This window comes from Chroicocephalus ridibundus, chromosome 9 (assembly GCF_963924245.1).
Source record: "Chroicocephalus ridibundus chromosome 9, bChrRid1.1, whole genome shotgun sequence".
Classification (NCBI taxonomy): domain Eukaryota; kingdom Metazoa; phylum Chordata; class Aves; order Charadriiformes; family Laridae; genus Chroicocephalus; species Chroicocephalus ridibundus.
In genome coordinates, this window is record NC_086292.1 from 5,801,799 (window position 1) to 5,825,623 (window position 23,825).

At 55.5% G+C, this 23,825-nt stretch overlaps 3 protein-coding genes and 5 non-coding genes across 8 annotated transcripts; 1 reads left to right on the forward strand and 7 right to left on the reverse strand.

Annotated features, from left to right (window-relative positions):
- Positions 1-227: 227 nt before the first annotated feature.
- Positions 228-11,942, reverse strand: DKC1 (dyskerin pseudouridine synthase 1). Its single transcript, XM_063345624.1, has 15 exons — positions 11,854-11,942; positions 11,565-11,626; positions 11,122-11,208; positions 10,451-10,542; positions 9,721-9,905; positions 9,150-9,214; positions 8,463-8,589; positions 7,966-8,096; positions 6,811-6,954; positions 6,219-6,339; positions 4,811-4,929; positions 3,607-3,710; positions 3,091-3,157; positions 2,200-2,358; positions 228-1,591 (listed from the first exon to the last, which is right to left on the reverse strand). Exons 1-15 carry the CDS (start codon positions 11,867-11,869, stop codon positions 1,523-1,525), a joined length of 1,548 nt encoding a protein of 515 aa, XP_063201694.1. The 5' UTR covers positions 11,870-11,942; the 3' UTR covers positions 228-1,522.
- Positions 4,439-4,514, reverse strand: LOC134521236 (small nucleolar RNA SNORD83). The gene has a single exon (XR_010072694.1). It is a non-coding gene; the product is annotated as a small nucleolar RNA SNORD83 (small nucleolar RNA).
- On the reverse strand, positions 5,715-5,964 carry LOC134521245 (small nucleolar RNA SNORD17). Its single transcript, XR_010072702.1, has one exon. It is a non-coding gene; the product is annotated as a small nucleolar RNA SNORD17 (small nucleolar RNA).
- On the reverse strand, positions 7,663-7,797 carry LOC134521243 (small nucleolar RNA SNORA36 family). Its single transcript, XR_010072700.1, has one exon. It is a non-coding gene; the product is annotated as a small nucleolar RNA SNORA36 family (small nucleolar RNA).
- LOC134521237 (small nucleolar RNA SNORD83) lies at positions 8,181-8,256 on the reverse strand. The gene has a single exon (XR_010072695.1). It is a non-coding gene; the product is annotated as a small nucleolar RNA SNORD83 (small nucleolar RNA).
- Positions 8,810-9,057, reverse strand: LOC134521246 (small nucleolar RNA SNORD17). Its single transcript, XR_010072703.1, has one exon. It is a non-coding gene; the product is annotated as a small nucleolar RNA SNORD17 (small nucleolar RNA).
- A 603-nt stretch (positions 11,943-12,545) lies between the features above and the next one.
- Positions 12,546-15,040, reverse strand: LOC134520381 (40-kDa huntingtin-associated protein-like). The gene has a single exon (XM_063345626.1). It carries the CDS (start codon positions 14,972-14,974, stop codon positions 13,895-13,897), a length of 1,080 nt encoding a protein of 359 aa, XP_063201696.1. The 5' UTR covers positions 14,975-15,040; the 3' UTR covers positions 12,546-13,894.
- Positions 15,041-18,535: 3,495 nt separating this feature from the next.
- Positions 18,536-22,926, forward strand: LOC134520730 (probable G-protein coupled receptor 34). Its single transcript, XM_063346477.1, has 2 exons — positions 18,536-18,959; positions 20,796-22,926. The coding sequence occupies exon 2, from the start codon at positions 20,812-20,814 to the stop codon at positions 21,823-21,825; it is 1,014 nt and encodes a 337-aa protein (XP_063202547.1). The 5' UTR covers positions 18,536-18,959; positions 20,796-20,811; the 3' UTR covers positions 21,826-22,926.
- The last annotated feature ends 899 nt before the right edge of the window (positions 22,927-23,825 follow it).

Consider the following 23,825-nt stretch of genomic DNA (forward strand, 5'->3'; position numbering starts at 1 on the left):
AGCACTTGTCCTCACCAGCAACAAAGGCCCCTCTAGTGATGGTCCATGTCACCAAGACCACTTCTCAGCACCAGCAGCTTCGTCAGGAGAGCAGCAGGAAGGCTGGGTGGAAGGGGCAGCCCTTTACCTGCCCAGCTGCAGCGTGCACATGCATTAAGCTGCCTCCCCTGCCTGTGAACAGACCACTGACCTCTTCCGGGAGCCAGACGAGCAAGAAAAATCACCCATTCAAAAATAGGGCTTTTATTTTTATGTAAAAAACAGAGTAAATAAAAATGGACTTTTTTTTTTTCTGCTCAGGTTCTGACAGCCACCAGCTGCTGGGCCCACTGCCTGCATGTACCTCTAGTATTGCAGAGGAGAAAAGTCAGACAAGATAAAAACAATGCACGAGGCTAAGACAAACGTTACAGAATCTCCGCAGGGATCAAACTCAGAACAAACCAGCCCGAATCATTCCCCATTAAAAAGGGCTAAAATCCTGGTTCAGCACTACCCTGTGACAGAGGAGAGACCTCCTGCCCCCAGCAAGACACCCCAGACAAGGAAATTAGGACAAATCTTTCTGAAACTGCTCAAGCCCCACACCCAGTGCTCCTTACAAAGCTACCTCTGGCCAATATTTTCCTCACGAGGACTCCGGTCCCAACAGCCCTTTAGAAAACCTTTAGACCAGCCACCTTGTGGTCACTTTGCTTCTGCCCCCTCCAGCAGCATCCCCACTTCCAGTCTTCAAAGCACATTAGATGCCAAAACCAAAAAGGCAACTGAAGCGCCGCAGTCCCATTCCAACAACGGGGTAGAGAAGAGCAAAGAGCCAGCAAGAGGGACACGCTGACAAAGTCACTGGGTCTAGGGATCAGCTGACAACTAACAAGCAGCTCCCCACATTATAAAGCAAAATGAAGGAATTTAATGTTCTAATCCTTTCATGGTAAAGTTAAAAAAAGTACTGAGAATATCTGGGTGGACTATTAGATCTCATCTAGCTGAAGGTCAAGCCAAGCATATGGCCAGGTTAAAACAAACCAGAGCCCTTCCAATGACCAATTTGACTGTCCTCATCTCAGATGGGCTGTGACAAAGCCAGTCCTCCAGATATCAGCATATTCTGCGACTGTCAGGTAACAGCTCCAACCTTGGAAGAAAAGGAAGAAAGAGGCAGGACAGGAGGGGGAGAAACGTTATTCCTCCGTCTCAAGGTGAAAACAGAGACACCAAGAGCTACAGCTTCCCTGAAGATACCACTTCTATTGGCATCGCGGTGTTCAGCTTTAGAGAGCAATCCAGTGCAGGGGCAGTCAGGCACCCCGCTCCTCTGGCGACCCTTAAAACAGGATGAGGAGGGGTACCCGAGCAGGGCGTATCCTGGGCACACACACCCGCTCACTCACATACACAGCAGAAAAGGAGCTTGGAGCTTGCTGGCCCCTCTGCCATGCAGCCAGTCCTCTTTTTCTCAAGGCCTCTGACTCCTCCCTCCCTACCGACGAGGTCGCCTGCTTTGGACAGATCCAGTCGCTTACTCTGAGCTCTCTTCTACCTCCTTCTGTTTCTTCTTCTTCTTCTTCTTGGTGCTGGTCTCACTAGTCTGTAAAGGGGTTGGAGAGGTCAGGAAGGGATCAAAAAGGAATTCCCCAACTGATGATTTCAGGAGGAACAGCCCCATTCCAGACGCAGTGGAAGCTCCCCACGGCCACAATCCTCCCTCACCACCACGCAAGCACTCAAGCACACGGACTGAATGCCAGCACCATCCTCCCGCCGGGGCCCCTTACAGGGCACCAGAGCACAGAGGTGGCCTGGCAGGAACAGCGTACCCACCAGCTGCCCCTGGGGCACAGATGGCTGCTCACCCCATCCCTGCCCTACTGCAGATCCACCCCCACAAGCTTCACCTGCCTGATCTCCCACCACCCTCAACCAGTTCAGTTTACTATGTATTCAGTTTACTATACGCATCTATACAGGCGTCTTTCTCTGCCTGCGGGGAGCCCAGCACTTCAGGGACATAGAATCACAGCATGGTTCGGGTTGGAAGGGACCTTAAAGATCATCTAGTTCCAAGCCCCCTGCCATGGGTAGGGACACCTCCCACGTGCACAGCAGGATGCCACTGCGTTTATCCTGGAGGTATTAGGCAGAGACAGCAATCTCTCCCGTGCTTGGACCACACCGTGCCAGCACCCAGTTACGTACCACTTCTATTTGCTCTCCTCCACTCTCAGCTGCCTCTTTGGCCTTCTTCTCTTTCTTCTTCTTTTTCTTTTCCTTTTTGCTCAGCTCCTCTGGTGGTGGGGTGTCAGGGGATGGTGGGGTCACAGCCTCATCACTTTCACTCTCTGACTCTCGCTTTCTCTGTTAGGGGAACGCGTTATCAGACACACCATCTTCCAAAGTGATGGGAGAACTGTCTGCAAGCCCGTTGCAACTATTTTGCCCAGTTCAAACTTCACAGTTAACAATGCGTTGAGCAGGAGGGTGAGCTAGAGACTGCCAGTCGTTCCCTCCAGCACACACTAGGATTTGCTTCTGCTGGAATTGCACCCCGTATTTCTCAGTGTTTCCTGTACCCTGAACGCTCCAGAGTTTGAAACACTGCTGCACCTTTCCAAGCGCACAAGCCCTGACTTAGGGAACTTTAGATGCAACTCTTGCATGGACATAGCAACTGTTTGTAGTCTCCAGAAAGGTTCTCTGGCGCAAACCTCTATTGTGGCTCCATACAACCTATTTCCTGGGATGCTGCAGCTTGTACACCCCGAGTCACAGCTCCTCATTCTCATACTGTGCTACGGGACTCACAGCTCCTCATTCTCATACTGTGCTACGGGACTCTCACCCAAAGTACAACATCCCAGAGACTAACAGCCGGGGTAAGACCCTGAACAGGTCACCCTACAGCTAGCTCACAGGCCAGGCAGCCACAACACACGTTGGGGCACTAGGTTCACAGAATGCAAAACACTTTCCTCTGTAAAACAACCAACCGAAGCAGCCTGATACCAACTGCCTAAAGGAACAGGCATGTATTCACTCTTCGTCAGGGCCCAAACAACCTTACAGCCAGAGAACACGAGTGATACTCACTTTTGGAGCCCTCTCCACCTCTGAAACAGCTTGGGGAACAGCAGATGCCTCTTTCTTGGAAGCATCCCTGAAAGAGAAGACCCCCAGGCTGAGCAGGACAGCCGCTGCCTCGCGCTGCTCTGTACAAGTACAAAGCCCCGTCCCCCTCGCGAGGGCTCCGTAACCTGCACCAGGCGCTGGGTGGGGAGGCTGGTGTGGGGAAGACCTGCAGCCTGCACCAGGGCCAGCTGGGCTGGGCAACAGCAAGGCCCTCCCCCGTTTAATTTAGCAGACTGACTCCCTCTAAAACCACAAGCACAGGCTAGAAAGGGATAACTGTCTGCTCAGGGTCTTTCCCACCAGCGCTGCCCAGTTAGCAGCACGTTCCCCACGATGGCAAGAAATGCCACCACACCCCACGGGTCCGCACAGACGACAGCCTTGGGCCAGGCCTAACACGCTGCAAGCACAAATGGCAGCACTCAGCCCAGCCCTCCCCTCTGCCCACCACGCAGGAGCCATACACCCTGTACCCACCTGTAATCCACATACTCCTTCTTCCAGGAGTCCGGTGTGCTCTCGTTGGGCTTTCCGTGCTTGTCCAGCAGACCCTTCTGGATCATCATCTTCTTTTGACTGGCCTGAGAGCAATGAGCAACAAGTCAGACTGGAGCTCCAGGGAGGAGAAATCCTCCCCGTGACTTCAGCCACTCAGCCTAAGAGGAGGTAATCCAGGAACAAGCCAAGCCAACTACAGCATTACTGATTTAACACTTCTCCAAGGACTTCCTAACAAATCACGCAAACATCCCCTGCACAGCAGCCTACAAATCTCAGGCAGGAGGGATCTTCATCGGTAAACAAGGGCTAATTTGTGGGGGAAGCAACACCAGCAGAATAAGATGAACTCTGCACATTGTGGAGCTCAGATCTCTGACTGGGTTTCTCCAGCTTAATGACATGCCACATTCCAGCTGACCCCCTTTCAGCTGCAAGTGCAAGGCTTTGCTGAAGACTCCACGATGCTTGAATTGGCCTGCAATACCTAACATTTGCTGCAAGATAGATGCGCGTGCATCCCCACGGCTTTCTACGTTTCACCTGAACCACAGCAATGGAATAAGCCACAGCAACTTGACACATGGTTTTAAGTCTGAGCTGCGCCAGCCTGGCTGCAGTTAAGCTACCACTACTGACCCGCTGATTTCCACGGCTACTGCACGTTTGAGACAGGAGAGGAACCCAACTATGGGTGTTCCCACGGCTCCTGTCCTTCAGGCACAACACAGTGTCTCACAAGACGGCGTGCATTTTGGCGCTGTTGCAGATGCACCAGAAGGAAGAGCAACTCCTTGCCCAGCCTCTCCAGAGCCATCAGTATGGGGTGATAGATGAAGGTCATCTTTGCACAGAGTGCTAATGCCATCCAATTCACATCATTTGGCTCTTTACTGGAGGAGGGCTGGTGCTGCACAGACCTGAGGAGCCCACACCTGAGCACCAGCAGCAGCCCCAGCTGGGCCTTGGGTAGAGCTGCCCAGGCTCCAATGGAAGGAAAAGCCTTTCTCCCACCAGCACTGGGAAGTGCCACCACTGTGGCTCCAGGAGACCACAGCAGAATTACACCAAGGTCCTGGAGAAGACACAGGCACAGCTCTGCCCGAGGGGCGTGGAGTCCCACATCCCGACAGCCAGGCTCCCACCGCCACCCTGGGACTGACCACATCCCCACACCGCTTACCTTGGGACCGAGACCCCATTTGCGGGGATACGTGTCTCTCTCCATGATCACTCTCTTGATCTTCGCCACAATGCCATGGTCGCAGGTAGAAATCACTGCTGTGGTCATCAAGGCAATGGCTGCAGAAGCAGGCAGAGAGTTCATTAACTCTTTAACAGCAGAACTGCAACAGCAATGCAGGAACCTGCTGTGTCCAGCCTGTTCTTTCACTGTTAGCACAAAGAGGAGCAACACACACCCCCCACCAGCGCCATTTCAGCCCAAAACCTCACTGGAAGTAAGTTCTGGACTAACACTAACATTCAAAGGCAGCAAGTGTGTCAGTCATGGATAACCACACCATAAGCACAGGCGTCTCCAGCTTACACCAGAAGACTGGTTCTGGACCAGTGAACACAGTTAAGACCAACTATTCCCCAGAGCAGCACCAAGACCACCACTGGATGGGGGAAGAGCTCTGTGAGCAGCTACTGGAGCCCTTCCAGGCAGCTCAAGGAACCACGACACTATAAAAAAGAGCAGCGCTGCTCCTTCGTCAGCTCCCAAAGCCTTGCAGAGCCAAACTAGAGGAGACTAATTCTACCAATAAACGATGTTTTTCCTGCCAGGTCCCTGAGATGACCAGAGTGAAGGCGGTACAAACAACAAGGTGGAATGGCTTGGCTGTGGTGACACCTCCCAAGGCTGCTCAGTCCCACGGGTCTACACAGAGCATGAGGCTGTGCAGCACTGCGCACCGTGACACATCATCTGTACTGTATGTCAGCACCTGCCACCTACACAGCTTCTCTGAAGACCCTGGTTAGAACAAAACACCCTTTCGAGTCACCTCACAGAAGCTGGTAGTTGCTCAAGTCCTTTTACGCTGATCTGCTCAGAAGCGTGACACGTCAGGTAGCAGTATGTGATCAGACATCATCCCTCATCTCAGTGGGGATGGACCCCCCCCTCAAAGAGGGGCTCCAACCCTGCCGGCACCACTTCACTCCTGCAGGCAGCCAGCCACACACCACAGCAGCCCCCAGTAGGACACTGGGAGACTGGAGGGTCTCTGGAGGCTGCACAGCACCCAGAGCCTAGAACAGGAATCGGGGTGCTGCAGGAGGGCAGCACCACTGCACTCAGAGAATGGATAAACTTCGTCATCACCTCACACACAGCACCTGAGCATCACGCAGCTGACACCAGGCTGAGGAACTCTTCACACCTTGCCAAGGACTGATATAGCCGCTATTTCTTAACGTCCTGCCCAAAACCAGCTGCCTTGGGCCACGCTCACCCACAGTCCCCATCAGGAAGCACTATTTAAAACTTCTGCACATAGGGACTCATTTGTTGTGCATTCACTGGAACTCAGTCTGTTATTTCTGCAGTTAGCTGGGCACAAGAAGAATAAGGAGTTTCATACCTAGGCAGATAGCTTCTCCTTTCGTGGTGATGACAACAATCTCCTGATTAAGTTCAATACCATCTTCATACCTCAGGACACCAGGCAGCATAATCTTGGCTCCATAGCAAATGGCATTAACCTGAAAATGCAGGGAATGAATAGGGAATGAATAGGAGGGCTTATAAGCTACTGGAGAATATAAAAAAAAAAAAAAAAAGGTAAGAAGTGTCTCTAATATTTTAGCTGCCCATTGCCATCACTGTCCCAGCAATAACATCCCCATATATCTATTTTTTATTGTCCACTATATAAACTTGGGGGCTTTGGAAAAAGCAAGCAAAGCCCCTATGACAGCAAACATGTGCGGCAGATCTTTTGTAACCATCAGCACCCCTAAACTGAGAAGAGCAGCTTCTCTGCCACTCAGTTCTTGGCTCTTGCATCTTACTGCTGATCTGGTGGTGCCTGTAATAGGTCCTACACAGCTCACAATCACAACAGCGCCGGACACCATGCGGATCCTGATCCCCCATTTATTGTATTTGCTGCACAAGTTAGGAGGACACTTTGCGGTCTCTGGCTGTCACCTGGCACCATCTCAGGAACTCACCGCACTGTCTTTCATGACTAGCCGCTTGTGTGAGGTCAGCAGTTTCTCCAACGGCAGGATAACTCTTCGCAGGTAGCTGTCGTCCTTATTGTTGTCGTATTGCCACTGTGCATCCAGTACATCGTGCATAGTCACCATGTTGTCCTGCCAAGACACAAACCCTCTAAACTCTCCTACCAGCCACCAACTCAAAACACACACAAGGCAACAGCTAAAGTCCAACAGCCGTGCTGAAAGGGAGTGAAGAACAGATGCCCAGCTCAGAAGCATCAAAAAAACCAACGTAAAAGAGGCAAGAATACTTTCCTTTAACAGCTTAAGGTCAGACTGCCCTGTGCTGACAAAGACTTCAACCTTCCTAATCGCAGACAGCACTTGGATGTAGTGTATAAGGTCTGTCCACATGAAACTTCAAAACATGGCTAAACTTAAAACAAATACCTGGGACTTCTAGACAAAGGTTAGTGAGTACAAGTCTAAATTAACCAGCTCTTCAATCTGTGACACGGAATAAATTATTGAAGCAGCTGTAAGCACCCAACATCTGGAAGTCAGAAGACTGCCAGTAATTACAGCTGTGGTAAGAGCACAAACGGGTGGGGAAACACTTGCACTCTGATACTCCTGCTTTGCAAGGAAAGAAATTAGTTCTGGAGTTTGGACTGGCAGCAGGATCCAGCTACGATCAGACTGAAGAGACTCTTTAAGTGTTCGAGGCCACACACATAAGCCTGCATCTCCCAGGCTCATTTTGACCAAGCGCGTTCCCTGTGTTGTGCCCTGACACCAAGCGGTCGCAGATTGCTAAGCAGACAGCTCACAGGCCTGAACGTGGGGCATGTGCACTGCATGGTTTGTAGGCTGAGAAACACAGGTGGCATAAAACAAACTTTCAGCCACCGTGGTGCATCTCCCAGTCGCACGCTGTCCCAAAGTTTAATTACCAGAACAGGGTAAAAACCCTGAACTGAACTCAACACTTTGGTTACAGACCGTCTATGGGAAAAGCTCCCATGTTTTTGGGGCTATTCACAAAACTCCTCCCAGCCGCCATGCACCTATACCTTAACACTGTAAAAATAGCGCAGTTCCAAGGAATTCTTGCAATTCTAACAATTTCAAATTTGCTGGTTATAGTTAGAGCTGCCACTCTACCTTCTCTCCCAGGATACCCGAGCGCACTCTGCGGAGCTCTTGCATCTGGCCCCCCACACCAAGCAGCAAACCAAGGTGAACACAGAGCGTTCGGATATATGTGCCCGCTTCACAGCTCACCCAGAAGATACCTGAAAGGCAGGACAGGACAGAAGAGTATTTAAATACGTATCTAGAAACTCCCTCAGAGAGAAGCTGTACATCCAGCCCTTCAGAGCCATCAGCCTGGGGTGATAGATGAAGGTCATCCTTGCACTGAGTGCTAATGCCATCTAATTGACATCATTTGGCTCTTCAATGAAAGACACAGCAGTATAAAAAAAATAGATGGGATTTACTTCTCAGCACACCAAAATAATGCATAAAGCAGTTACTGCTTGACGGTGGTGAGGATTTATGTTTGAAGACATCTGCCAAGAATAGGAAGCAGCCCATTTCACAGGAAACTGCATCATCTCTCAGCTTAACAGGAAGAAGGCAGGAAAGCCCTGTTTTACCTAATCTTCTCTCAGGATCATACTCCACCAGTTTGCTCTCATAGATGGTTCTGACTCTCAGTTGTCGTTTGACAGCAGCAATGAGGGGCGGTCGCTGAAACAGTGCGCCTGTCAGAGTTTCTATTGCCTGAGGGTAGAAGCAGAAGAAGTAACAGCTCACACCTGTGCCCTAACAGGAGCACCTTGGGGTCTGTGGCAACTATGACCGCTTCCATGAGTAAGAAACCACAAGTTTCAACATAATTTGGTGGTGTCATATTTAATAAAGTCGATCCGAGACAGCGATGCGGTCAAAATGCCACCCCAGCTGCCAGCGACAGCTGGGCTTTTTCATCAGGTGACAGTATGTGATCAGACATCATCCCTCATCTCAGTGGGGACGGAGCCCCCCCAAAGAGGGGCTCCAACCCTGCCGGCACCACTTCACTCCTGCAGGCAGCCAGCCACACACCACAGCAGCCCCCAGTAGGACACTGGGAGACTGGAGGGTCTCTGGAGGCTGCACAGCACCCAGAGCCTAGAACAGGAATCGGGGTGCTGCAGGAGGGCAGCACCACTGCACTCAGAGAATGGATAAACTTCGTCATCACCTCACACACAGCACCTGAGCTCCGCTCTCATCTCCCACCAACACTGAACACTTTGCGTGTAAAGCACCTGCACGGCCAAGAGCATGCCGAGACTTACCCTGGCAAGCTGCGCCTCACTCTCAATTGCATTGTGCAGCCGAACAATTCCCACATACTCTTTGCCTGAAAGAACGACAAGAGCAGTCAGGAGTGGCCGCTTGCATTTTATGTTGACCTCAAGGTCCACACTGCTTCACAGCCACACACCCACAGAGCCATGAAATTTTTACAACCCCTAGGAAGGACGCACAGGTTCTTCTGGAGTTGGTTGTTCTTTCAACAAAATAAATCTAAGCTACATTTATTTCTTCACTGAGTTTTATTGCACTGGGCTGGTAGAGGCTGAGACCAATAAGTTCAGTCAGTACATGAAGCCAGTCTGTCAGAAGTGTTTTCACCGACTTAAAACGGTACAAGCCCCAGAGAAGCAATCAAGAAAAACCCAACTTGTGACAGCACAGACGCACCCTCACCAGCTTGGAGTGAGAAGGATGAGCAACCCTTAAGCACAAGGCACTGAAGACCAAGACTAGCCCTTTCAAAGGCTGGAAATCTCCATTTTGTCGCCAAAAGAACTCCATGGCTCCCCAGTCGCTTAGACTGTAAGTGGTCCTGGGCAATAAACATACCTGCACTCTGCTGAGATTTGACCAGCCGTGTTGCCCTCTCAATGCACACAATGAGGCACCCAGTCACCTTCGGGTCCAGAGTGCCACTGTGACCAGTCTTCTCTACTCGAAGGATGCGCCGGATCCATGCAACCACCTCGTGGGAAGATGGATTGGAAGGTTTGTCGAGGTTAATAAAGCCAGACCTGTAGTGCAAGATGACAAGAGAGTAGGAGCTAAGCATCAGGGCAAACACAGCAAGAGCGTAAGAACTTTGGCAATATTTTTCTTAGCTGCAAAGAAACGTATTTCTACCCAGGCAAATAAGTGATGAACCTCACAGCTGCTCTCAGTGAGCACACGTCAAGCTGCTCTGTGCACAGCAGGTGATATATTCCATGGTCAAAGAATTCTCTTCTCCCCAGACAGCTCATCACTACTCTGTACTTAGACCAAATCAAATGCTACAAACAAACTCTGAGCAGTCTCAAAGCCTAGCAGGCCAAAGGACTTTCCACGAGACCCCAGGGAATTCCTCAAGTGTTTGCATGTCCGTCCAGAGACCAGCCACAACCCCAGAACAAAGCAAACTTCACAGAAAGTGACCAGCAGGTACTATTTAGACATTTACTGGTTAGTAGCAAGGCACCGAGTCCAGCAGAAAGGTACAAGGGGAATCCAGAACAGAAAATGTTTTGAAGATATTAACTGTGCAAGAAAAATAAACCACTCTGACCCTTATTACACTCACCTAACGTAGTCAGAAATCTCTCTCTTCAGGGGATTAGCGCCAGAAGGAAGCGGTGTGTAGTGTGCTGTCATCACATTTAACTTGTCGAAGTTCTACAAAATGCAAGGAAAAGTTACAAGTGTTCTTGAGCTCACCTTGGTTTCAGCATCGCTTTGCCCCAGTACATCTCCCCAGTTACACAATGTCTGATTTGTACATTTATGTGAAAGAGCCTCTTCGAAATGAAAATGACCTGACAATGAAACCACAACTATGTTTTACAGAAAGAGAAAGAAACAGAAATCCTGCGCTGAAAGAGATGGCCGAGCAGCACAATACCAACCTTTAAAATGCAGGATAAATACCGCGTGCCCCCGAAACTCAGCACAAGCAACTCAGAAGTCTACACAGACCACCGTCAGACATAACTATCTGAAGAAGTCTGGTGGGGTCTTTACTGAAGATGATAAACTTCGAAGGCAGGCGTGCAAATAATACTGCTAGATAAATTTTCTAACGTGATTTCTGCATGCAGAGGGTCTCCCTCTGCTGCGTGCCACACGTGCTGCTTCTTAGCAGGAGGGTTACGCAGAGGAGGAGCTGAGCATCTCCACGGGCCTGCACTGAGCGAGGCAGGACAGAAGAAGGAGCAGGATCAGGGGTGGCCACAAGGTTGTCTGTAACCCGTTTACCTTCAGCAGCAAGGGCCACTGGGACGTGTCCAGCTGGGCAACGCGGGACTCGGGCTTGATGAAGAATTCCTCCGTGTGCTGAATCTCCTGGGGGGTGGATGAAGATAGGAGACATCAGAGAAGGGAAACTCGGAGGCCCGGGCTCCTGCCCGCTGCCACGCGGCCCCTCAGACGCCCCCAAAGCAGCGGCTTTTCCCCGCCACCAGCGGGGCCTCCCCCCCGCGGACCGGCTCCGCTCCCTCCGGTGATGGCGGGGGGAGGGAAGCTCCTCCAGGGCTTCTGCGAGGCAATGCTACTCCCCGCCCTACCCCCATGCCCCACGGACCGGCCCCAGCCCCACGGAGGGTCCCACCGTGCCGCCACAAAGGGGTCCGTGGAAACCCCCCCGGTTCCCCGAGCCCTGCCCCGGGCAGCCCCCGCCGGGCCGGCGGCCCCGCGCTCACCGCTACATCCTCATCGGGGAGCGCCCGCTTCTCCTTCTTCCGTCGCTTTTTCACGCTGAAACCTGCGGGAGCGACACGCTGAGCGTCCCCGCCGCCCCGGGAGCCGGGCAGGCCCCAGCCCGGGCCCGCCACCCACCCACGTGGCGCCACGGCGGCGCCCAGCCCCGCGCTCACGCCGCCCCACCGGGGATCCCCCAGCCCCTGCTCTTCCCCCGCACCCACACCGCGACCCGGCCCCGGGGCGAGGCGCCCCCCCCCCCCCCCCCCGCCGGTCCCCTCCGCTGCGCACCGTCCCCGTCCGCCATGGCCGCGCCGCGTGCTGCCGCCGCCGCCGCGCAGGGACCGGAAAGGCCGCCCCCTTCCCGACAAGCCCCGCGGCAGCACGTGACCGCTTCCGCCCCGCGCGGGCGGAAACCGCCGGGGACGATGGCGGCGGGAGAGCACCGGGGGAGGTCTTTCACCCGGGAGCGCCGCGGCGGAGCCCGGCGCCGGGTTGGGGCGAGAGGCTCCCGCTGGCCCCGCCGGCGGCTGGGGAGGGACCGGGCGGTGTCGCCGCACCACGCACCGAGCGGGCATCGAAACCCGGAGAGCAGCAGCGGGCGGGGCCCGATCCGTCCCGCCCCAGAAGCGCCGTGTCCCGCAGAGCGGCCCTACCGCCGCCGGGACACCCCCCCAACACCGACCCCGCAGCGCTCCCGAGGTCCCGCGGGCAGACAGGGCGCGCCGGCACTAATTGCAATTAGACCGGGTGCACCGAAGAAGGTTCTCGACACCGACCGATAATTATCTGCGGGCAGCTTTTAAGGATTCTGGCTGCAGATAACCCGGGCATCTCAGAGACAGCCCTTGTCCGGAGATTAACTCCACGCAGCCATCGCTACAGCCTCCAGTTAAGAGTCACTTTTTTCTTTTTTTATAACCACCACATAGTATTCTAGCACCAGTTTCATCTCTTTTCATTGAAAAGGAGAGGGTCATAAGTAGTTTCAAGGCATGGATTTTTATTTTTGCTTCACAGTGTGGCACGTCCGTAGCCAACTCAACTATAAAACGCTATCACGTTCTGAAATGAGCATTTATCAACTCTTAATTTTATCTAGACAAAATGAAGCTTTGTAGTAATTAACTCTTCTTAAATATTATGGAAACGAGTGTTTGCATTTCCGGTAGGAAAACTCCAAGTTCCTAGTTATTCCAGTGCGGAACCTGAAAAACATCTGAAAAACAAACAGTGGAAAAGCATTTGAAAAAAATCACTGTCTCTAGAACCAGCTAGTAACATCAGAAGTACACGTAACACCACTGTTGTACCAGAATTACCTCTTCCCCTCTCTCTTCTCTCCCAGGTGTGCAAACAGGATCTCTCCATCTCTCCCAAAGCCTCAGCCTTCTGAGGGAGGGGGGTCTCTGGGGGGTGTTTGCTCCCAGCATTTGTTTCTTTTCTTATTTTTAGGTGTATTAGAATTGCTCTTTATTTATGTGACAGCCACAATTATGTGGGAACCACCAGGGCCCCTCTGGCTTCCACTACAAAGCATCCCCTTCTTGAGATTCCATCTCTGACCCCTGCAGAAATTTGCCTCGGTCTGCAGGCAACAGCTGGGTGCACCAGGGACAGCGGGTTCCTTTCTTTCCTGGTCTAAAGACAGGGATTCTTCACCTCAGTACTGGAAACGGTCCCGAGAGGCAGAAAGCAGGAGGCAGACGTGCCCGCTAGCAGACAGGAACAGCAGCTGCAGAGAACTGAGCAAACAGTCCATTCCAATAACTCATCCTTCTCCACCATCCATTTTATCCTTCATTACCCTCGGCTGTAGTGGATTTGCCTTTTTTCAGTCTCAGTTCTCCAGCTTTCCAGCTGTGCTACAGAAAACAGAGTCAGGCCACCACCACTGGTCCCCAGGCAAACACTCGAGGGTCAGTGACCAGCTCCTTTTGTCCGCCGTGAAAGCCAAATCCATGGCCTCACCTTGGCTGTAGTGTCTTTTGGTTTCAGGAGGGAAATAAAAGTCTCATTTGGATGTGGGTGGTTGTTTTTGTTTTTTTAAAGGCAACTCCAGCAACATTTGCTTCCCGGATGTGCAAAAGCCAGTTCTCTAAGGAACGGCCGGGCTCTGCTTCGGGACTGCCCAAGCCCGACAACTCTCGGGACAAACCGCAGGCCGTTTCCTGGGGCACAAGGGCAAGGCGCAGAAGGACACGCTCGCTCGTCCGCCATCGCTGGCCGCTCTTACGGAACGCGCACCGAAACCGAACACCGGCCCCGAGGACGCGCCCACCCAGGCCTCAGCCCCGGGCCCGGCCGCGGCCCCGTCGCGTCCCGGCGGCGCTCAGAGCCCCTGCCCGGCGGGGCTGAGCATCTCCTGCAGCACCAGGTGCAGCAGGTGGTTCTGCTCGGCGCTGAGCAGCGGCCAGAGCTCGGCCTGCAGCGCCTTCAGCGCCTCCGCGTCCTTCTCCTGGCAGGCCAGCACGGCCGACTGCAGCAGCAGGAACAGCTCCCCCGGCAGGTAGCCGGCCGCCGCCGGCAGCCCCCCGCCCGCCCCCACGCCGCCGCCGCCCCCGGGCCCCGCCGCCGCGCCGCCCTCCGCCGCCTCCCAGCAGTACTGCTCCAGCGTGCGGGCGTGCTCGGGCAGCAGCTTGGCGGGCGGCGGCTGCAGCAGCAGCAGCAGCAGCACCCGCGACACCTCGCAGCGCCACAGCACCTCCACGAAGGCGCCGCCGCCGCCCGCCGCGCCCCCGCCGCCCAGCGCCGCCCCGGCCAGCGCCTGCGCCCGCGTCAGCGCCGCCAGCGCCCCGGCGTAGTCGCGGCCCAGCAGCAGGCAGGAGGCGCGCTCGGCCAGGCAGCGCAGCGCCTCCAGGGGCAGCCGCGCCGCCGCCAGCAGCTCGGCCGCCCGCTGCAGGGCCGCGGCGGCGCGGGCGGGCCGGCCCGTGTCGCGCAGCGCCGCCGCCAGCTCCAGGCAGAGCCCGGCCGCCAGCGCCGGCTGCCCCCGCTCCAGGTGCAGGCGGGCGGCGAAGGCGCCGCAGCTCTGCGCCGCCGCCACGTGCTCGCCGAAGCCGCCGCGCAGCCCCAGCCGCTGCCGCAGGTCCCGCTCCTGCCGCAGGAAGAGCCGCGCCGCCTCGGCCAGGGCGGCCGCCTCGGCGGGCCCGTGGAACAGGCTCTGGGCGCAGCGCGCCACGGCCAGCTGGCACCAGGCGGCGTAGGGCAGGCTCTCCTGGGCGCGCAGCTCCCGCGCCAGCGCCGCGAACTGCTCCGCCGCCTCCGCCACGTTCGGCTTCCGCAGGAACCGCCGCCGCAGCTTGGCCGACACCAGCCGGTACCGCGACAGGAAGTCCCCGTCCCCGCCGAGCCCCGGCCCGGGGCCGCCCGCCCCGCCGGGGCCGGAGCCGGAGCCGCCCGACGCCGACAGCATCGCGCGCCGCCCGCCCGCCACGGGCCCGCTTCCGCCTCGCCCGGCGACGGCCAATCGGCGTCACGCGGACAGGGGGCGAGGCTGTCGCAGACCGAGGCTCCGCCCACTGGGGGCGTGGTCTTGCGCCGCGGCCCCGCCCCGTCCCCAGCCCGGCGGAGATGCCGAGAGGCGGCGGGGCCGGGGGGGGGATGCGGGCGGTGGGTGGCAGCCGGCAGCAGCCGGTGAACAGGGAGCGTTCACCCGCCCGGCAGCAGTGAGGGAGCCCCTGGGCTAAGGGATGTGCGGGGGTGTTGTCCCAAACCGGAGTCGTTTACCCGGTGTGCAACACGCCAGTGTCCGCACAGAGCAGAGGCAGGAGTTTTAAGTGAGTCCAAAGGGTGAGTCCTCTCTCTGAGACAGGGAAACACCTGGAGGAGAGCGCTCCTGGGCTTCCTAAAGAGATCAACCACATCGGACTCGGGAAATCCCCAGCACTGAAGATATTTGGTGCCAGAGACAGTACGTGGGAGAGGGAAGTACCATGCGTGCTTGCCTGCTTCTTGCTTTTCTCTGAGCATCTGCCTACAGCACCGCTGGAGGCGAGGTCCTGGGCTGGGCAGGCCCATGCTCTGGCTGAGAGGGGCTGTTCTCACACTCCTGTATGTATGAGCACATATACCAAATTGCACCCACACCATGAGCTGAGGTGACATGGCCAGGGAGGCCTGTGGGGTTCTCTGCAGCCAGACTTCCCTCCTGTTCTCCCCAGTCCTTCATATAATATCGGCCAGGCCTGGTGGGAGGTGGCACTGAGCCTTCGGCTTGTCCCAAACAAGCTCAGAGCAGCCACGCAGTTGCTGTGACACGGGCGCTTTCCTACCTGTGTCCCATCAGCACACCCATAGAAGCTTAGTCCCAAAGGACAGCGTGGGTGTCAATGCCAGAAACTGAAATTCAAGTTCAGTACTTCTCATTGATGCTCAGAGTTCAATTCGTATAATAAAAAAACCCAACAAATGGAATTATGAGAAAAGGTCACTCTGACCTATGCTCTTACCTCACAAAAGGTACTGTAAAGCTGGGAAGTGAAACTGAAGTGTGATCAATAACGCAGATCATCCCTCTGTGCCCTTCAGAATGAGTAACAAATTCCCCAAGCGAGTGATGATGCTGCGGCACCACAATGCTCACAAAGCCCCGTCTCACAGCAGCCGCGCAGACCACAAGCTGTCAGCGTCTCGCTGTGCTGCAAGACAGCCCGTGAGCTGCGGGTCCCCGTGTGCTTCCTGTGCTTGAAGCCAAGCACGGGCAGTAACCACCCGTCCTCAGGATTAAAGAGTTTATTCTTGCTCCCGGTCGCAGCAGACCCCTCTGCTCTGGGATGGGCTGCACAGCCGGACTGGTGCCATCCCAGTGGTACCAGCTGGTCTAATAGGAGATGGCCCTCTCTGCAAGCCCGGCCCTACTACCCTCCTTTACACCCTTGTAGCTCCCACCCAGTGTGGCGGGAATCAGGAGCTCACTCCTCCCGGCTCTGTCCCTGGGCCCTTTCGGAGGCCAGGTCACTGCATAAGGGCTGGGCAGGAACACGGGGGATGTGAGTGTGGCAGTGCACTTATCCGTATGGATACGTTTGAGAGTGGCAGACACCAGCCAGCTGATGCTGGAAAAATGCACTTTCAAACTTCCTGGGCTTTCTCAGTTTACAGTTACTTCTCTGCCTATGGCTGGCAGCTCTGCTTAGATTTATCTTTCCTAATTACTCAGCAAGGGCTGGAGGTGAAGCTGATGCAGCACGAGATGCTGGAACAAGCCGGAGAAATCTGGGGTTTGGCAGCCCTCCGACTTCCGTTCTTCAGGCTTAAAGATTTCCACAGCTGGAACAAATGCTCCTCCCTTACTCATCTCCTACACTGGCCCTGCAGAGAAGCCATGGTTTCTCTCTGGAGGGAAGCAGCCCCCTGAGGTCACCCGGGGCTGGGATGCTGTCGAGGCACGGGATGTCTGAGGAGCACAGCCAAGGTGTTTCATGTGCACCTGCTGGTAAAGCACCCTGTGGATCTGGACTTCATTCCTGTTTCCCAGAGCCACTAAGTCAGTATATGACAGTGCCTTTTGGTGGAACAGAAGATGGAAGGTGACCCAGCCCACCCCCAGGTCTGGGTTAGGCTTCAGGGTCAAGCCTTAGGCTGCCGATACTAGGAAGGCAGCCCCTGGGCTCGAGGAGTCCTGCTGAGAGGAGGCAGGTGAGCAGTGGGTTTGCTGCCCTGGGAAGTGGCATTGCGGCCGGAGAGTGGCTGGCGCTGACACAAGCCCCGGCAACGCGGCACCTGCGCAGGGGTTTCCTGTGCGAGTCCCCAATGAGGGGTAAGAGCACAGGCAGGTACAGGCAGGGGTTTCTCTCCAGCCCACCTGAACAGTGGCTTGACCTATTTTTGAGGGGTCTGAATGCAGCTGGACTTAACACCTCTCGAAGGGAGACGAGGGTGGGAAGCAGGAGGATAGGATGTAGACACCTCTTTTCCCCAAGGGGCTCAGACCTCCGTAGCCCCCACAAGCTGCCTGGCAGCCCCCAAGCTCTGGTCACAGCAGGGATTTCTGGTGCCAAGAGCTCTGGACTGCCCGTGCTGCTGACAGACATTTCTCACTGCTGACACTCCGATGTGCACAGCCGGAGGACTGACTTGCTCCTCGGGACCTGCCTCATTTACTTCCCTTTGGGGCTTGCGCTGGAATGTGAGTCGCAGAGGAAGAGATCCTGAGTTCAGTTCCATTTGGGGGCATGAGGACCTGCTTGGGACGCTGGAGACAGTTGTCTTTGTGGGAAGAGGGGCTGCAGCGTTTGCTGTGAGACTGGGAGGATTTTGGGCTCGACCCTGAGCTCTGCCCAGACGCCTCGGCTGTTGGTGCCTCCCCTTCTCCAGGTGTACAGCAGTGCTGACAGCACAGAGGGTGCTGCCCCGTCTTTGGTCAGGACAGCTGTGTATGGCTCCATTTGCTCTCTCAGCCCGGGCCAGACCCTGCTGCAGCAGCTGGCGGAGAGCAGCATGAGAAAGGATTTCTCCTTTCCACTGCCATTACCTGCCTGTTCCTCCCCTGCATCTGTGTGGGCGCACTTCACACTGCTCTGCGAGCTAAATCCGGTAACGTGGAAACAGTTTGCGGAACGATCTGCTCTACGCACATAGCTGTTGTGTTTTTGGTGTCTGGGATGAGGGCTGGGGGACGAGCCACCTCTCCCCTCTCTGTGCAATTCCCATGCGAAGGAGCTGCCCGGCAGCTCTGGTCTGTCTCCATGAGACAGCAGCCCCAGTTAGACGCCTGGTGGAGACAATGCCCTACCATTTGGGCAGGGATGAAGCCAGTGCAGGATCAGGCCAGGGGTCTCCAAGAAAGTGGATGCTTCAAGGACTTCCAGCTGAATCACTTCCCCGCTCAGCGTGAGCAAAAGCTTGGAGAACTCCCCTCCTTCTGCCAGCGTGGACCCACGCCCACAGCCTCAGCACCGTGGGGTAGCTGTGAGTGGTGGCACACCACCATGCCCCATCTCCCTGTGGCTGAGCTCTCCTGTAAGGGCCCGGCATCCCCCGGGGTCCCTGAGGACAGTGGATGATGCTTTCACGAGGCATATCGGGTTCAGCTTGGGGATTGACCTATGCTGGTGCAAATGAGCCAGGTTGGAGACAGCAGCACCCTGGGCTGGACCACCGGTCTCCAAATCGGCTCATTTGCAGGAGCTGCCGCCGTGGCCAGTGCTTGCTTGGGGAAGTGGGTGCATGGGGTGCGTTGAAGAGCCTGCATCAGGACAAACCCCTGCAAAATGCACCCCCTCTCCAGGGCCAGAAGGGAAAAACCCACCAAGCCCACATGGGAGGAGCAGGGAAACCGTGGAGGATGTTTGTCACGGTGAGATCTGTCGTCACCAACAAAGGGCTTATAGGGGCACCGTCAAGAGAAGGAACCACTGTCACAGCGGGGAAAGAGCAGAGGAGAGGTGCTGAGAGAGGTAGGTGACTCTGGGGTGGCTTTTCTTCTTGCTATGAGTCATTGGGGTGTTTTTGTCATGAGGGTGAGCGTTGGGGGAGAAGAGGGCCCAGGGTTACTGTGGCCATATAACTCAGGTTGGGGCTATGGCTGGTGGGAAAAGCTGGGCTGGGGCTGGGTGGGGAGAACAGTGGGCTCAGCAGAAGGAGCCCAGGACAGGCAGGGACACCTGCCACACAACGGGCTCAAGCACGGCTGGAGTCGCCACAGGCACGGGGACTGTGGCACAGCTGTGCCCACTCAGGCAGACCGTCACAACCGTGCAGGCACACACAACGTGTGCCAGGTGCCCAGCGGCATCACCCCGGTGCAGCAAGCCAGAAGTGGGAATTTGAGGTATTCAACACATGCTGTTTTTAAAGCACCGTGTGTCACAAGCAGCAAATCCAGCTACCTCTGCTGCCTCCATCCTAAACCACTCGAGGCTGCAGATGTATGAAGGGAGCAGAGTAATCTGTTAAACAAGTTGTGGCAGGTAGGAAGGAAGTTGGAGGTTTTTGCGGCTTTGGGTAACTCGACGTCATGGAAAGCAGGAAGGGGAGTGAAGGGTGAGGGGCTGGAAAGAGCCAGGTCTCCCATCCCTGCCCCAGGGAAACAGGAGCTCATGGGCATGTGAAGTCCTTCTGGGGTCAGTTCCCAGCAGGACCGGGCAGAGCCGGGCCACCACAGCTGCCATGCCTCCACCCCCGATGTGGGCTCGCTCCCTGCCTTCCCTCGCTGGCGGAGGAGCCCTGTGGCCTTGCACCACTGATGGAAAAGCGGCTGTGGGTAAAGGCATGAGAAGAGGGCTGAGACCGAAGCCATGCAGGCACACGCACACACACAGCACCGGAGTCGGAGCTCCAGCCTGGCCACCGGGACCAGCAGCGCGAGTGCACCCCCTGCACCGTCACTGCTGGCCGAGAGCTGCAGCCCTGTCCCACTGCCCTGCACCTTGCAAATGCCGGGATCACCGGGCGAGACGGGACAGGCGTGAGAGAGCTGGGTGAGAGGGAAGAGTCCGCTGGAGGGGGCCTTGTTTCTGAGGCGAGCCCGGGTATCTGGCGTGAGAGCAGCAGAATGGTGGTGAAGGAACAGCTGGGCGTGGGTTTGATTTCCCAGCCTCAGAGGGGACAGTAGGGAGCTCTGACAGACCTCAGCAGCGTCCCTCAACAACGCCAAGATCCCCACACGCATCATGCTGTGTGTGGTCTGAATTCATGTTTACTCTACCCATTTGGTTGACCATGTACAATCAAAAATGTGTTTTTCCCCTGCTTGAGGAACCTCAGATTTTGCTATTTAGTAGGGTGTGCTTACCTAGCACCCAGCAGCCAACTTCTACTACTCCAGTCTCGCATCCCTCCTTAGCAGAGAGTAGCACAGAACACCACGAGAGAAGCCAGGGGCAAAGCCGGTTACTGCACCTGGGACAGCAGAGGGCCGCCGGCCACCCGGACCAGCCTATGGCAGGAGCATGCTGGCCTGTTTTGTCACCAGTGTTGAATGGGCAGATTCTCCGTGGAGGTTTCCCTGCAGGCCTGAACCCCACGAGACAGAAGGCAGTGCCAAAAGGCCAGCATATGAGCCTGGCAGACTCATGCTCCCAAGTCCCCTGTCCGGTTCTCCATGTGCTACGCAAGATGGTGGCCTTCACTTAACAGTTTGGGGGACTGTAAAGTTGTGTTTGCAGTGACCTGGGACACCAGGGAACCACAGAGGCACTGCAGGGGTCCTCAGTACCTACAGGTGACGGTGCCTGTATGGAGCCAGCTCATGCAGATCTCCGTTCCAACACCTCCTGCATTTTTCTTTCCAGATCCGTGGCTCTAATAATGGACTCTCCAAGCACCCCCTTTCCTGCCAGCCAGCTCACAGAGCACAGACTCAGCAATTCCTGCTATGAGATCCGAGACGAGTTCCTCTCTGTGACGCTGCCTGTCATGTACTCCCTCATCTTCATCATCGGGCTGCTCAGCAACACCCTGGCGCTCTGGGTGTTCGTGTGCGGCACGCAGCGCAGGACCTCCATCACCGTGTACATGAGGAACCTGGCGCTCTCTGACCTGCTGCTCTCCCTCTGCCTGCCCTTCCGCATCGCCTTTCAGAGCAAGAGCGAGCCTCTGGTCCTCTGCAACATCATTGGGGCCTTCTTCTACCTCAACATGTATGTCAGCATCACTTTCCTCAGCCTGATCAGCCTCGACCGCTACCTGAAGATCATCCAGCCCCTGCAGAAATTTAGGATTCACACTGTGTCATGTAGCACCGTGGCCTCTGGGGTGGTTTGGTTTGTGCACACAGCGTTCATGCTGCCTTTCTTTTTTGAGACGAGAGGAAAAGAGCACTGTGACCACAAATGCTTCCATTTCAGGAGCAAAAGCACCACAGCAGCGGCTTTTAACATGGTCGCAGTAGCCACTTTCTTCATCCTGCTGCTGCTCTTCCTTTACTTCTACAGCAAGATATTTGCCAAACTCCACAAAGTCTCTTCAGTGAAAGCTCAGCAGCTGAACAAGAGGACCAGCACGAGAGCCATCGCCAAGACCTTCATAGTCCTGATCATCTTCATTGTATGCTTCACCCCCTATCACATTGTCCGCGTTCCTTACATCCTTGCGCAAGTGGGGACCATTTCTAGTCTGCCCTGGAAGCAGGGTCTCCACCTGGCTAATGAGCTTGTGCTCTGCATCTCAGCCCTCAACAGCTGCCTTGACCCAGTCATCTTCTTCTTCTTGTCCACCAGCTTCCGGAGGGCTGTGCTCTGCACCATCCGGGGCAGGCTGAAGAGAGCTCTCCTAAGGCACCAGGGTGGGCTGAGCCACAGCAGGTCTGTGACAGAGATATAGGCTTTCCAGTGGGGACAAGGTCTCAGGCATGGGACCTTCTCATCACGGATTTGCTCTGACTGCTTGTATTTACCAGACGAGTCTTGCTGGGAAGATGGAGAAAGAAACTGGAATCCCTTCACGTTTCTTCCACTGACATCACCAGGGCTAGAGCTTCCTTGGTGGGGTAAGTGAAGAGGAAAGGAAAACCAGCACCTTACCTTTTCTTGCCCCAGCTGCGCTGACACAGCTGAAGAATGTATTTCCCAGGAAGAATGAAGGCTGGAAGCACCAAAGGAGAAAGAGCCTTGGCCTAGGTCTCCACCGAGCCAGGGGAAGGGCAAGGACAGAGCCCAGGGCTGAGGCAGGCTCCTGCAATGGGAGGAAGAGGAGTGATGGCAAGAATGGGAATCCGCTGTGAATGTTTTCTAAGTGCCACATCGTCTCCACACCAGAGAAAGCAGGAAAAGGGAAGGGGAGATGATGAATGCAGAAGCATTGGGAAAAGAAGAGGGAAACACCCATCAGAGCATTACTTGGAGAGTGGACAATGATAACTTTTCCTCTCCTGTTACCACAGTCTTTGTAACTCCAGGTCAGCCTCACTTTTCTATGTATTCAGACAGCTTCGGGCTTCCTTTAGGAATTCTCCTTTGCTCATTTCACTGCCATGTTCACCCAGGACCAGCAGCTTTGCCTGCCCATTGCACAGCACTTGTTTGGCGCTTGGACCGTGCCAAGAACATCCAGCAAGGGATCCGACGGCCAAAGGGAATGCACCACAGAAGTGCCTAGCAAGATTTTCTGCCTTTTTTATGCTTTGGTGTCCATTCTCTTCCTGCAGAAGAGAACATTTCCCTGCTTGTACTTTTGCTGTTTCATATGTTCATCTGTTTGCTTGTTTCAGAAGAGTGCAGACTCGGAGACACAGACTGAGCCACTCACACATCAGGCAAACACAGTAATGAGGGGAAGGAGGATTTTCGTTCAGTCTGTGAACTGTTCTAGTAACTGCTGAGCTCAAACACTTGAATAATACTTGGGAGAACAAAATGTTACGTTAAAGACTAAATCCTCTGATCTTTACGGTTAAGGTCTGACTAACCCCACTGTAGCTCTGTTGAAAAATCAGAGGACAAGACTCCCTGTGCTCTTTCATCTCTGCTATTAAAAACATTAAAAGCAGGAGTGAGATATTTTTCTCTTTAAGGTGGGGGCGGGGGGGGGTGAACACCAAAAGCCAAGGTCTTCCTGTGGAAAGCTGCAAATAAAGGTCATAAAACAGTTCTCATTTTCCAACTAACAAGTCAAAACAGAAACAGTATGTGGTTCAGAAGCCTCAGCACCGCAACACCAGAGTACATGCGCCCTATACAGCTTGTGGGAAGTCAAGATTAAAGTGGAGTCCCTCGGCACCTCCCTGCCCGTACAGTAGCACAGAGGCCAGAAATCCTCACGTCCCCACACACGGCCAGCACCCTGCACCTGGCCATGCAGGACACACAGCACCGGTGCCCGTTCCTCTTTTGGGGGAAACAAGGGGGATGATGCTGCAGGTGAGAGGAGATGGGACCCCAAGTGCGGGGGGGACGGCAGGTAGGAGGAAGCAGGAGGCCGCAGGGAAGCGGAGGCGGCCCCGGGCGATAGAAGAAGCCGCAAGGCGAAGGGGCTGACGCTCAGCACCGAGAGGCAGGTGCCCCAGTGAAGGCAGCTCCTGCTGCCGCCCCTCGACCCGAGGGAGACGGGCCGGGCCAGCCCCTTCCAGGAGCCAGGGGCACCTCCGAGTTCGGCCCCCCGCAGCCCGGCACGTCCCGGGTGACAGAGCTGGGCGCCGGCCCTGCGGCCCCGGGCGGTGTCTCTAGGGGGCGTGGGGCGGCCGGGGCACGCCGAAGGGACGGACGGCCGAGGGGGAACGGGGACCGGGCGCTTGGGAGCCCCCGCCACCGCCACCGCCACCGGGCCGGCAGCACCGCCCTGACCACGCCCATGGCATGACCACGCCCATGGCATGACCACGCCCA